The sequence below is a fragment of the Talpa occidentalis genome, unplaced genomic scaffold (genome assembly GCF_014898055.3).
Source record: "Talpa occidentalis isolate TD23 unplaced genomic scaffold, MPIMG_talOcc4v2.1 talOcc4.2, whole genome shotgun sequence".
NCBI lineage: Eukaryota > Metazoa > Chordata > Mammalia > Eulipotyphla > Talpidae > Talpa > Talpa occidentalis.
The window spans coordinates 111,154,856-111,168,531 of record NW_023602073.1 but is presented as its reverse complement, the minus strand read 5'-3'; the positions used below and the strand labels follow the sequence as shown (position 1 = coordinate 111,168,531).

Here is a 13,676-nt window from a genome sequence, read left to right as displayed (position 1 = left end):
TAACTCAATAAAATTGTTATAAAGATTTAAAAAAATAAAGATTACTGAAAACATCTAACACATACCATATGTAGTCATTAAATATCTCATACTGCTCAAGTGATAGTAGGAAAAAGATTTTTTTCCTGCTCTGAATTTTATTTTGGTGTTGTTAGTCATGCAGTAGTGAGATGTGGAAATGCAGTCATGGCATGGCCATTGCATATCCAGTCACCTATTGCAAAGGTCTAATGTTGCTTATTTGGGGTAAGTTTTACTTATGAGGATGAGAGAGTAAGGGAGAGGAAAAAGTAGTTTAAGAATTGTTATGATTGTTTGTACTAACCTGGCTCTGTTACAAAGCATTTACCTGATACTTAGAGTCATATTAAATATATAAGAAATCACCTGATTTTTTAATATCAGAAAAATCACTCTAAGAGTTAAGAATGTAGTATTTTGGTACATCTCTTATTTTAACATGCTACACAGTCCAAAAGAAAATGAATAAGTAATTTTAAATAATGTGATAGGTTGTTACATTAATATGTTACATATTAATACATTAATATAAATTATTAATTATTAATTTAATTTTAATAAGATAAAGATATTAATATAAGATAGAGATATTATATATTACTAGAGATATTAATATATAAGATAGTCTGTATTTTCAAGGGCTTATTGTTAAGTAGAGAGCCTTATAGTACAAGATAAAAGGTAAATAAAATAGACAGTAAGATAGATTGCCCAGTACTTATTTTCTTTACAGTAAAGTTTGTCTTAATTTTATAGTATATGTATAATATTTATAGTCTAATGAGCATGCAGGTGAACAATATGTTTAGCCTAGAATGCCACTAATAACTAGGCAATTCCTGAAGTATTGTTAGTATATGCTAAATAAAAATAATAAAAGGAGATGGAAAATTATAGAAAAAAGAGAATGTAAGTTGATGGGGGCCAAAGATGGCAGGAGGTCTGTATGATAGAAAATGTAGATATGCTTCATTCAGGTGTCACTTTAAAGCCTTCTGAACCTTAGAAAGCAAAGGTTGCATTTATACTCATCTAATTGGGAAAATTAGGCGCAAATTATGTGGGATGTGACATTAGAGCATTCAGAATACAACTTCTGATTCACAAGTCACAACCTCCTGAGCTATGCTGACTTTTAAACAAATGCAGTTTATGAGTTTGTCCTTATGTTAAATCATCTTAGTAAAATAAAACAAAATGCGTTCTTGATTTTTCTTTTAGTGTCTTTGCAAGATATAACGATGAGAAAAGCTTTCCGAAGTTCTACAATTCAAGATCAGCAGCTTTTCGACCGCAAGACTTTGCCTATTCCATTACAAGAGACATACGATGTTTGTGAACAGCCTCCGCCTCTCAATATACTCACTCCTTATAGGTCAGAAGGCTAATAAATAAGAATGCCAGTTATTTAACACAACTTCAAGTTCAAATAGGTGGCAGTATACCATTAAATGCTGAATTCCTAAACAGTCTTTATTTTATTTGGCTTCTGATTGATGCAATGAATCCTTCATATCCATGACTTTAGAAACTTATTTATTCATTAAATAAATTTCCAGGGTTCTAGCATACGAAAGACAGGATTTATTCTAGGGAGTTGTTTTAATGAGTGTTATTAAGAAAAGCCAGTGGCAATCTTATTAATAGGAGGGGACAAGGAGTTGTTGTCTCTTAACTTCTAGACAGATGGAAAACAAAGAATAAAGAGCTCAAAATTCTACCATACTAAAAAACCAAATGTTTTTGCTTGTTCCTGTCTACTTTTGACCTATATATGTTAAATTTTTGCATAAGTATATAGTATCTATTAAAAATAAATTTATTCAAGGCTTTTTGAACAAGTAAAATTGGATTTATTCAAGCCTTCTTTGGAATCCTCTCACATGATTAGTTAAATGGTTAACTTAAGATGTATAACACATGTCCTGATTAAAATGATATTCATATAGCTACTTGAAACTGTCAGTATTCAAGCCTTCACTATAACTGTTACTAGTTGAATGACTATTAAGTAATATATTTTTGTATTGAGTAAAATAATAAGTAAATTTAGTATTGACACAAGCCCTGTACAGTTTTTCTGTTCCAAATTATATTACTATCCTTTCCGGCTTTTCTCTTTGGCAGAACCATTTGTAATTTCTCAAAGGACTTTCAGAAAGCTTGGCATTTAGTTGAAGTTAGGAATGAAAATTGTCCAGCCATATTTTAAATTATTAGCGCCAACTCTGAAAAACATCTTCATTTTCCATTTTACTGAGTTTCCTTTCTGATTGTCAGAAATTCTCTGTTGGTGCAGAATTCTAATTTATTTTGCCAGTGTTTTACACAAAAATTCTGTATTTTGCTAATGTAAAAAAAGAAACAAGTTAGTGATTTCATTCTAGTCGTCTAAGGCTTACCAGTGAATATTTTAATCTATTTTACATTTCAGAGATGATGGTAAAGAAGGTTTGAAGTTTTATACCAATCCTTCATATTTCTTTGATCTGTGGAAAGAAAAAATGTTGCAAGATACAGAGGATAAGAGAAAGGAAAAGAGGAAGCAGAAGGTATTGCAAGAGATTTAAAAAAACTGAAACTTTCATGTTTTTATGTTTTATTTCATATGTGAAATTTTATTAACCTTGTACTTCATTGGTTTATTGGGGGATTCATAAGTGAAATACTGAAGTCTTTATAACTACATGGAATGATTAAAGGCTAATGGGGGCCAGATGAATAATTAGATTGTTATAAATAGTGTGATAAGTTCCATAACAGAAGTAGGCATGGAAGATTTGGGTAACACAAAATAGCATATGGTGACAACAAAGCATATGGTGAATCTTGAAGAACAAATAGGAACTAAGTGGTCAGGGAAGGGAAGGCATTCTGGTAAGAAGAAACAAAGGAATATTGTGCAGATATTGTAAAGTAGATTAAGCTAATATGTTCTTACCACAGAGCATATCCTAAGTGTATTAGAAAGGTTATTATATTCCCACTGAATCCCTGGCATCTGTCTGCTCTGTTGTCGTTTCTACTTTATAATAAAATGTACTTGGTTCTGCCTTTTTTCCATGTTAATAATAACTGGAGATACAGAAGGAGGAAACAAAAATAGATTTTGACAGAGTTATGAAGGAGGCAGTCTGTCTTCATCATTCCTCTGTTTCTCCTCTACTTTTCTCTCTATGCCCCATAAGTCCTTCGTGTTACAATCTTCTGCACTAGACACAATTCCAGTATTCTAGCCAGAGTTTTGCAAATTGGTGACTGGGAGCCCAGATTTTGCCTGCAAGCAGTGTTTTGTTTGACAAACACAGTGGTTTTAAAGTTTCTGAACCAGAATGCCTTAAATGGACTTGATTGGCAGTTGACAGCTGTTCTCATCTTACACCTACTCCTACTCCAGATCTTTCTATGCTTTCTCCCACAATTTGAATTACTTTTTGTCTTATTTTTCAAATACTCTGCTTTCTGTTGAATGGCATGGTTATGAGTTAATTAGATAATTAGATTTTTCTAATGTATTGACTAGTCACTTCCCAGATAACATAACATTAGTGAATTTCCAGGTTTTGGCTAGAGGTAGACATTGCCATTAATGGTAGAAATTTTTCTCATTATAACAAAAACTAGTAGATGTGAGAGCGAAGTTGGTGAATCTTTTTTTCATCTTGAAAGGTCTTTATGACTTCAAATTATAGTCCCTACCTACGCATGCTATTTTTATCTGCTGCCTCAATTTCAAGTAGAGGTTAAAGAAACATGAGAAACTGGGATTACAAGCAGACTAGGAAAATTTATGAATGTACAAATAAACTGTTATTTTTAGAATAACCTTGTCTTTTTCAATATCGATGTTAGAATTTTATTTTGATTGTTACAACCTTTTTTTAAAAAGCTTAGCATTTCAGCATTTGGCTTTGTTTCAATACATCTGTTATAGCAGAAAAATCTAGATCGTCCTCATGAACCAGAAAAAGTTCCAAGAGCACCTCATGACAGGCGGAGAGAATGGCAGAAGCTGGCCCAAGGTCCAGAGCTGGCTGAAGATGATGCTAATCTCTTACATAAGCATATTGAAGTTGCTAATGGCCCAGCCTCTCATTTTGAAACAAGGTTTCGTTTCTTTTTTATTTTATTTTAAATAATGATAACACACTGGCATTATTTTTAATTAATCTGTATCTCTAATCTAAGTTCTGGCCTAACTACTTAGCTTTGTCAGTTCTGAACTATGGAACTTACAGACTGTTAAACATATAAAGATGATTTCGATATCCTGGCCACTATGAGGGTTGTTTTCATACCTGAACTTTAGTTTTGGTATCTGCAGAAAGATGTGGTTGGAGTAGATGACCTTCAGAGTTGTTTTGGCTTTCATGAAGTCTCAACTCCCTCTCAATATTTCAGGTAGAGTCTGTTAGGATTTCATAATAGTGGAAATAGGGTCTAGAATCTTTCTGAAGTATTATTGAGTCATTAAATATAGAATTGGGAAGGGTTATATTTTGTTCCTTTATTCTTTTGCCTGACTTCCTCTCTATAACACATCTTCCACCTCATAGATATAAGGATTTTCAAACAAAACATTCATTCCCTTTAGCAGAAATATAGAATATGTCTGTTTCTTTTCTTAATAGCTAGGACCCCATCTAAGTAGCCAGCTACCCTAACAAACATTTTACTAACATTTCTCTATGAAAAAATTTGCATATATTGATTGATAATGGTGTATGATATTATATAACTAGAATAATTACTAACTTTTGAATTGAAAAGAATGGTGGTTTGAATACTATATATAAACTATTTGGCCTTAATTGTGAAATATCTTAGACTATTTTAGGAATAATATACTATTTATATGCATTATTAAATAAAATACACTACTTATATGTTACTAAGCTATTTTTTAAGCACCCTAGCACATTTCGGAACCCAAAAGAGAAAATAGGATCAGCCATTTCTGTTGTACTAGTATCATGAAGGCCTGCCTCCCTGGGTGCAAGACTTGTAGAAGTCTTTCAGGGTTAGGAGAGCAGCAATTCTCTGGTAGAAAATTCTAGTTTTCAACGTCTACTTTTTTGTCACTGACATCTTATTATAAAGAAAAATATGACACAGAGGCAAGTAGCTTTGAACACAATTTGTTAAAAGTTAATTATTTTCTTGTTGTAAAGAGTATATATGTAAGATTTTTTTCATCCTTGGAATTGAATTAGTATTATAAAAAGTAAAATAACTGAATGTCATCATAATAAGCTAGAATCGGCAGGGAAGATTGCAGTATAAGTATTCTTTGCTTTAAAAGTAAGATTTCTGAAAGAAGTTTCTTAGAAGTGGTTAAAATATTGGCATTCAAGGGTTAATAAACCTTAAATATCTCACTTTAGACACTTTACTCCATTACAGTTTAAGAAAAGGACACTGATACTGTTTGTTTATTTTAGACCTCAGACATATGTGGATCATATGGATGGATCTTACTCACTTTCTGCCTTGCCATTTAGTCAAATGAGTGAACTTCTGACTAGAGCTGAGGAGAGGGTCTTAGTTAGACCGCATGAGCCACCTCCACCTCCACCAATGCATGGAGCCGGAGATGCAAAACCCATACCCACCTGTATCAGGTATGTTGGGACTAGCACAAGATGTTTATCACAGGGGTTGGTGACTTTTTTTTTAAGGACTAGATAGTAAATATTTTAGGCTTTGTGGACTTATGATTTCTGGTATAGCTATCTACTCAGCTTTGCCATTGTTGCATGAAAGCAGCCTAAGAGTATGCATAAAGAAGAGGCTCTGTTTATGTTTCAACAAAACTATTTATAAAAACATGTAGCAGGTCAGATTTAGCCTGTGTAGTATAATTTGCCTGCCTCTAATAAGAGGTGGCACATTCTCTGGGGAAAAAAATTGTCTAACGAGGATTTATTTTAAATATTAAAAGTGTGTTTCATTTTATTTTAGCTTTGTTATCAAATACATGGTGGTATTAATAAAAATTAAGGATTTTTGGAATGTGGCAAGGGATTAAGAAAAGGGAACATTTCTTAGTTACAAATGCTAATTTTTTTTGGGGGGAATACTTTAAGAATTTGAGAATAGGCATAGTTTTCAGTAAAGCTATTATGAAGTTTAATTTTATCAATTATCGAAATTATAGTTTATAAGAGAAATAGAGATCAGCTTTATAATTTTCAATTTAAAAAATCAGCCTTTAGCATTGACTCATTTGATGTTCCATCCTCAGGAAGAAAGGGTGAAGGCCATAAAGTTTCTTTTGTGGTTTGTAATTAGTTGTCATTGATTAAACTGAATGACATTGATGGGTGTTAAAAGCTTCAGTATAAATAACAGCATTGTATTGATCACAGGCATTGCTATAGATACTGTAATATGATAAATGTAGAGTCATTACAAAGACTTATAGCACAGTAAAAAATTGAGCCTTTTATTTACCAAAGTAAGCATAAAATGCTTTGAGTAGATATAAAAGTTGCATGAGAGGAGACCACTTAGAATATTACAAACTAAAATACCAAACTATTAATTTTCTTGGTGGTATACTTTCCGTTCATTTCATTCTAAATACTGCTAAGGAATTGCTCATTTCTATAGGAACCTATTAAATGTACCTACCTTGAAGTGTTGTCATTTATATTTTGTATAATTAGTTTTATTCTCTTCTAATAATCTGTTAGCATCTCTTTATCATTGCAGTTCTGCTACAGGTTTGATAGAAAACCGCCCTCAGTCACCAGCTACAGGCAGGACACCTGTGTTTGTGAGCCCTACCCCCCACCTCCTCCGCCACCTCTTCCATCTGCCTTATCAACTTCTTCATTAAGAGCTTCAATGACTTCAACTCCTCCCCCACCAGTACCTCCCCCACCTCCACCTCCAACCACTGCTTTGCAAGCTCCAGCAGTACCACCACCTCCAGCTCCTCTTCAGATTGCCCCTGGAGTTCTCCACCCAGCTCCTCCTCCAATTGCTCCTCCTCTAGTGCAGCCCTCTCCACCGGTAGCTAGAGCTGCCCCAGTATGTGAGACTGTACCAGTGCATCCACTTCCACAAGGTGAAGTCCAGGGGCTGCCTCCACCCCCACCTCCGCCTCCTTTGCCTCCACCTGGCATTCGACCATCATCACCTGTCACAGTTGCGGCTCTTGCTCATCCTCCCTCTGGGCTACATCCAACTCCATCTGCTGCCCCAGGTCCCCATGTTCCATTAATGCCTCCATCTCCTCCATCACAAGTTATACCTGCTTCTGAGCCAAAGCGTCATCCATCAACCCTACCTGTGATCAGTGACGCCAGGAGTGTACTTCTGGAAGCAATACGAAAAGGTAATTTTCTCAGGACCATTAAAACATTGCTATGGTAGCCTTAGAAACTTTTGAAATGTTTGCGACAATAATGTTTTCTTCATTTATAAATTTTTAGGTGATCATGTTTTTGTAAAAATGTTCCTTGGAAAGTAAAGCTATGTTCAACTTATATTTTAAGTCATTTTCAGGAAAATATGTCACAGAGCCATTTTATTTTCATACTAAGGAATATTAAAATGCTTATTGAAGTCATGAACTCTCAGCCTTAAATGTTACAGAAAATTTAGTTGAAACCCTTCATGTTATGTTTAGTATCTGTATTAAATCCTTTAAAAATGGTATTTTCTTCAGTTAGTTGTTCATTTGGTGTATCTGTGATAGTTGCTGTACCAAAAACCTATAAAGGGTTAAGATTTCCCCCTTAGTAAAAAAGTAAAGAGCTGTCATATTCATTTATTCAGCCAACATTGCCTACGTACCTGCTATATGGCACTACAGCACAGGATGAATAATAGTGCCTTTCTTTCAAGTATTGGAGAGAATAAAGCCACAGAAAATACAGTCAACATAGTTTAATTTACTTGGCCATAGAGGTAACATAAGAAATGTATCACCTGCACTTTTTAAGGTGTGGTAAGTAGGGGTGTAGGGCCAGGACTGGCCAAAGTACAGGTTTTCTATGATCCAGCAGACCGGGTAAGGGAGGAGTCAGAGTCCTCAGTGGCTTTTGCAGGTTTTTTATTGGGGTTTACCAGGTACACGGCAGGAAGGGGCGCTGGGGGATTGGGAGGCTGGCAGTCCTCCCAGCCCCCAGCAAGTCTTCACTCTGGGCTCTCCGGCCTTCTCTCACATTCTCTCTGTTCTTCTCATGGCTCTGCTTCCCTCTGGGCTTCCCTTTTGGCTTCTGTGGCGTCCCCGTGATGCCGCCCTTAAAAGCCCAGTGTCAGCCCAGGTGAATCCCATCTACATATGCCCACACCCTACTCCAGGTGCCCGCCATCAGGCATGCATTCAGGACCGCAAGGATCCATCATCTATCCTGATGGCGAGAGAGCAGAAAAGCCTGACCTTTTTTCCTTACCTTACAACGGGGAAGCACAATAGACCACAGTGCCTAAATAAATTGTAGCTATACACGGGGATATCCGTAAGTTTCACTAACAAATATCAGACAGAGATGATAACATTGTGAAAGGATTAATGTCTCTCATTGTGATTCCTTCAAGTTCTTTTTAATAGATACCACTTTTTTTTTGTATTTTTCTAATGTGTATTTAATTTTATTTCAGAAAGGTTCATAATATCTAGTATTTTGGTTTGCAATGAATGTGTTTGTTTGGGTTTACTATATCAGGTATTCAGCTACGCAAAGTAGAAGAGCAGCGTGAACAGGAAGCTAAACATGAACGTATTGAAAATGATGTGGCCACCATCCTGTCTCGCCGTATTGCTGTGGAATATAGTGATTCAGAAGATGATTCCGAATTTGATGAAGTAGATTGGTTGGAGTAAGAAAAATGCATTGATAAATATTACAAAACTGAATGCAAATGTCCTTTGTGGTGCTTGTTCTTTGAAAATGTTTGGTCATTCCAGTGTTTTGCTTTCTTTTCTGTATGATAATAACCCTTTTCCTCCATAATTTTTGATTTCTAAGAAAGATATTAGCATACATTTCAAACTAAATGTTTTACAGTGGCTTATCTTTTTTATTTTTCCCTGAAAAGAAATAATTTGGTCAAATAAACCACTAAGTATTAAGCATGGACAGCTGTTGTTAGTGTAGCAGATTCATTTTTTGATATATCTTAATTGTGCACTTTGTGAATTTTAATTTAAAGAATCCAACTGAGATTGAAATTTTGAGGGCAGCTGTATCTATTAATGAGCCTTATTCCATTTCTTGATGTTTTAAAAGAAGAAACACTGCCTTGATTATATGAATACATTCAGAAAGTACATTTAGCTTGTAGTATTGAATTCTCTTATAAGGAATGCTTGAATTTTTTTTTCATTATTTTATGGTTTTTAAATACTTGCCTTATTTGAATGTTTAGCAGTACTCCCTTCCCACTTATATATTGTGTGGTATGATTTTGCTTGCCTATACGAGTTAGAAAATTTTCCATGTGAAATACTCTGACATAAACATACATGTAACTTACATAACTGTTAAGAGTAACAGTCTGATTTAATAAATGGTTCATTTTAAAGGTTCATGGGTGTTGTTCTTTGAGTAAAACTATTTCTGATATTTTATTAAATAATATGAAGTAGGCTCTAAATACAGTGACAGTAAAATGTTTACTGTCAAAATTTTTAAAATTGTTTAAGCTGTGCAATTTCCTCTTAATGGTTCAGACTGTTACTATGGATGGTATAAGGTAGCCAGTATATCATTTTTTCCCTAAAGTCACAAAATCAGTATTTTTCAGTTCTTTAAACTTTAAATTAAAATCTCAATTTGCAGTACTTTCACATACCTTGACTTCAGTTTAACAGCATTCTTGAAACTGTCTTCTGCAATGATACAATGAGTTGTTAATGTTTACACAGTGCACAGATTTGGGGGTAGAAGGGAAGTAACATTAATATTAGATTGCTGAATGTGAAGAAAAGACTAAACGATGTTTTGGAAGTTTGTAAAAATAACTGCAGTGTTCATCTTTGACTTTTTCTACCCCATTTGCAATGTAATTTCGTCCTCTTCCCATAAAAAAGATGAGTTCTAGTCCCACCTCCTTGAGCCTTGCCTGTCTCTGAGGCTTATTTTGCCCAATAGCACATGGCAAACAGTAACCTCAAGCTAACTTGCTAGCTTGAAATCTCATGCACAGAGCTATCCTAAGTGAGGCTGTCTTAGAACGGTCAAGCACAAGTTTACCAGCTAGTGACGATAAGTAGATGAGCAAGCCTTGCTGCGATTAGGCCAGCCCAGAAGAACTGTTCAGCTGATCTTTGAATTCTTGAGCAAAAAATAAATGTTTATTGTCTTACATCTAAGTTTTGAGATGGATTATTTCACACAGCATTGTAACTGTGTGAGGTCACTTTTAATTAGATAATTCAGGAATTATTTAGGTACATAACTAATGCCCTGTACTCTCTGTAGAATAAGGATGATGGACTAAATCTGTTGTACTAACAATACAGTTTGGACATAAGAAGCATTTCCTAATGGCTCCAATAAACAAAGTATCTCCTTTGTGCTTTTGGGTAACTTTGCTTTGAACAAGAGATTCAATATCTCTTTGAGGTTTCTTTCTGTACTGTCATACAGAAATGTATAGGTTTGCATTTAACTCAAGAAAATAAGACACGGTTTAAATATTATCTTTCTTTGTGTGCTTATGGTCAAAAGGCAGTAGCTAACTTACAGTTTTTATGAAGTTCAATTGTGGCCAGATAACCGAAATATAATGGTACTGGTATTGAACTGGTATATTAAGGGTAACATAAAGGGTTGAAGATTTTTTAATAATAGAAGTGGATTGGTTGTAAAACTGGTAGTGTATATCTTAAATAGTTTATAATAGATTTTTCTGGTTTTTTCACATCATTTCTAGACTACAATTGTCCACAGACTACAGACACCATATATATTATATGTGTATGTATATATAGACACTATATATATATATAAAGTCTATTTTAAAATCAAAATACCCTTTCAGTCTACATGTACAACTTAACTAGCTGACAGAATTTTGGAACAAATCATTCAGAGATCAATTTTCATTCCCTCAGAAGAATAAAAGTCTTACTGAGTTATGGTACTATTCCACAAAGTCATGCATAAGCATAGAGTCAGGAAAAATGAATTGTATATCATGAATAAATGATTAGCTTCCATTGTTTGGTTGAAGTTACTATTTATCTCCATGTTACCAAATCCAGTGAGCACTTTTTAGACCTTAATTCATGTAATCTTTGTTCTAAGTATGTTATACTTCCTTAATGGTTCCCTCTGGGTTTTTTGTTTTTGTTTTTGTTTTTGTTTTTTTTGACTCTGTTCTTCTGCCCAATGATGGTACAGAGGAAGGAGAACAAAATACTGAGCCACAGTAGAGTTTGTGATGAAATTCTGTTGCTATAGAGGGAAAAAGGAGTATTTTGGTAACTTTTCCTAAAAAAGATAGTTATAAGCTGTGGAATTATAAGGCATTTTCAGCTATAACCACTACTTTTGATAACTTAGTAGATAAGATGCCTTCTGAAGCATTTTCATTTTATAAATATTTACTAAAAGATGACAGTGTTAACTTGAGTAAATTTTGAAATACTTCCCTTTCCACTTTGAAGAAGGCTTACCCTTTCTTCAACAACATATCACATCCATATTTTTATGAAGTTTTCTTAGATATCACAATGGAGTTCATATTCCTTTTTAATTCCTCTAATTCTTTTATTAACTTTTTTCTCAAGTTATACAAAATGGCATCACATTTTTTTTAGCTACTCAAATTTGCCAAACACAGTAGGGACCTTGTCTTAAGTGGGCCACTCACAATATATCTTGTAGACAAGTTCAGAAACACCCCCTTTTTTGATCTGTCTTCCAGAACTTTTAAAATTGTATCTTCCTAGACACTCCTGCTTAAAACAATTTACCCCCAGTTGACCTAAAATTAGTCCTAAATTCATCAAAACTGTGTGTGGGTATGTGTGTTATTTAAGAAATAGCAAGCATAGGATTGACTCTTCTGGACAGAAGTTGAAAGTTACCAATTTATCTGAAATCATTTCTTAAGGCACTGAGCAAAATTGACCAAGTGTTTTAATTTAGTGGACATGCTCATTAATTACTTCAAAATGTAGCTTTAACTTTGCCGTTGTACTACTGTGTATTTTCCCTTTTTTACTCTACTACATTTATCTTGATTCCAGTCTTTCTGAAAGCTACCTCCCTAAACTGAAACAAGCATAAAGTAAATTATTTAAAGCTCCTGAATAGGTCAAGAAATTGCTTTAGATGAGACTCTGCATCACGATTCACGATCTCTGCATCATCTACTTAATTAAAAATACAAATCAACCAATGCAAGATATTAATGATGCAATATTGGAATTTAAGATGACTATGCATACTATATTATGATATTTCCAAGTTGTGTCAAATAAGTGTAATTAATAGAAATCATCTTACTGAAGCCAAACAGAATGCATAGGCTCCTTATTATACAAAGAATGTCTTTTCCTCCTTTTAGACACTGCTATACTAAGAACAAATTTATGTTCTCCATGACTAGGCTGTAGAATACATCAGTAATCTCTGTTGCTTTTCAAGCCTGACAACCAGGCACTGAATAAAGAATGAATACCAGCCTTGAATGAACATTTCAGACACTTTTTTTTTTACAGACCTAGTTATCAATACCTTTTTCTCATTATTGTAAGGCCAGCTGCTCTGACTTTAAGAAAAAAAAAAATTAAACACAACTGAGCATGTATTGAAGTCATCTTCTCAGACTATTAGTTTATCCTTTTTCCTGCAATAAAGAAATTTGTTTAGTGGTAATGATTTTGAATATTTTACAGTTTATAAATTTTTATTTATCCATCCTGCCTTTAGGCTATCCTCTTCAATACTATGCTTTTGCTAAAGGACATTAATGTTTTCCAAGAGTAATAAAATTTCCTATCCACTTTTTTGGCCTGAAAATAACATAAAAGATACAGGAACCATCAAGTCACAATATATCTTCTATTTTAAAGTGTATATATTTCATCTTACCCATGAAAACCATGAAATGTACTTCTAACTTTAGAGAAAATCAATAGGAACCAGATAAATCTAACTTCCAGATAAAGGAGCATATCACCTATTATTAATAGTTTGTATTTTTAAAAATTTCTTCTTGATATTATTTTTCTTTTCATTTATTCATTCAACAAAAACTTTTTATGCTTGCAGAATTACTCTGCTGGGTTTTGGAACTGTGACAGTGAATAGACAGAGCCCTGCTTTCTGAGCATACAGATAAATTAACAAAGAACAATGAATGTTATGTTAGGGAAGCACATAGCACAGAGGCAAGACCTAGTCTGGGAAGTCAGGAAAGACCTCCAAAAGGAAATGGCATTTAAAGTTTGAGGTGGAGCTAGACAGACAAATGTTGAAGTGTGGGTGGATAGTCTCCCATCCGCATTTATAGGTAGGTGAAAACTGGAAATGCATGATGAAAGCACCAAGGAATAGAGGAAGTAGACATCAATTAAGCAAGCAGGTGCAAATCATAAGAGGGCTTTAGAACCATATTAAGGAATTTTACTTCACAGGCAATAAAGTTGAAGTGACATAATAATGCTTTGAAAAGATAGTTGCTGGCTG

General features: G+C 34.1%; 1 protein-coding gene across 1 annotated transcript in view; it reads left to right on the top strand.

The window, feature by feature from the left end:
* WASF1 (WASP family member 1) overlaps positions 1-9,563 on the top strand; it is a 53,879-nt gene extending 44,316 nt beyond the window's left edge. The window contains 7 exon segments of the mRNA XM_054699103.1: positions 1,243-1,396; positions 2,456-2,573; positions 3,956-4,128; positions 5,463-5,642; positions 6,736-6,806; positions 6,809-7,363; positions 8,700-9,563. Coding sequence (XP_054555078.1) covers positions 1,243-1,396; positions 2,456-2,573; positions 3,956-4,128; positions 5,463-5,642; positions 6,736-6,806; positions 6,809-7,363; positions 8,700-8,857 — 1,409 coding nt within the window. The 3' untranslated portion in view covers positions 8,858-9,563.
* Positions 9,564-13,676: the final 4,113 nt, after the last annotated feature.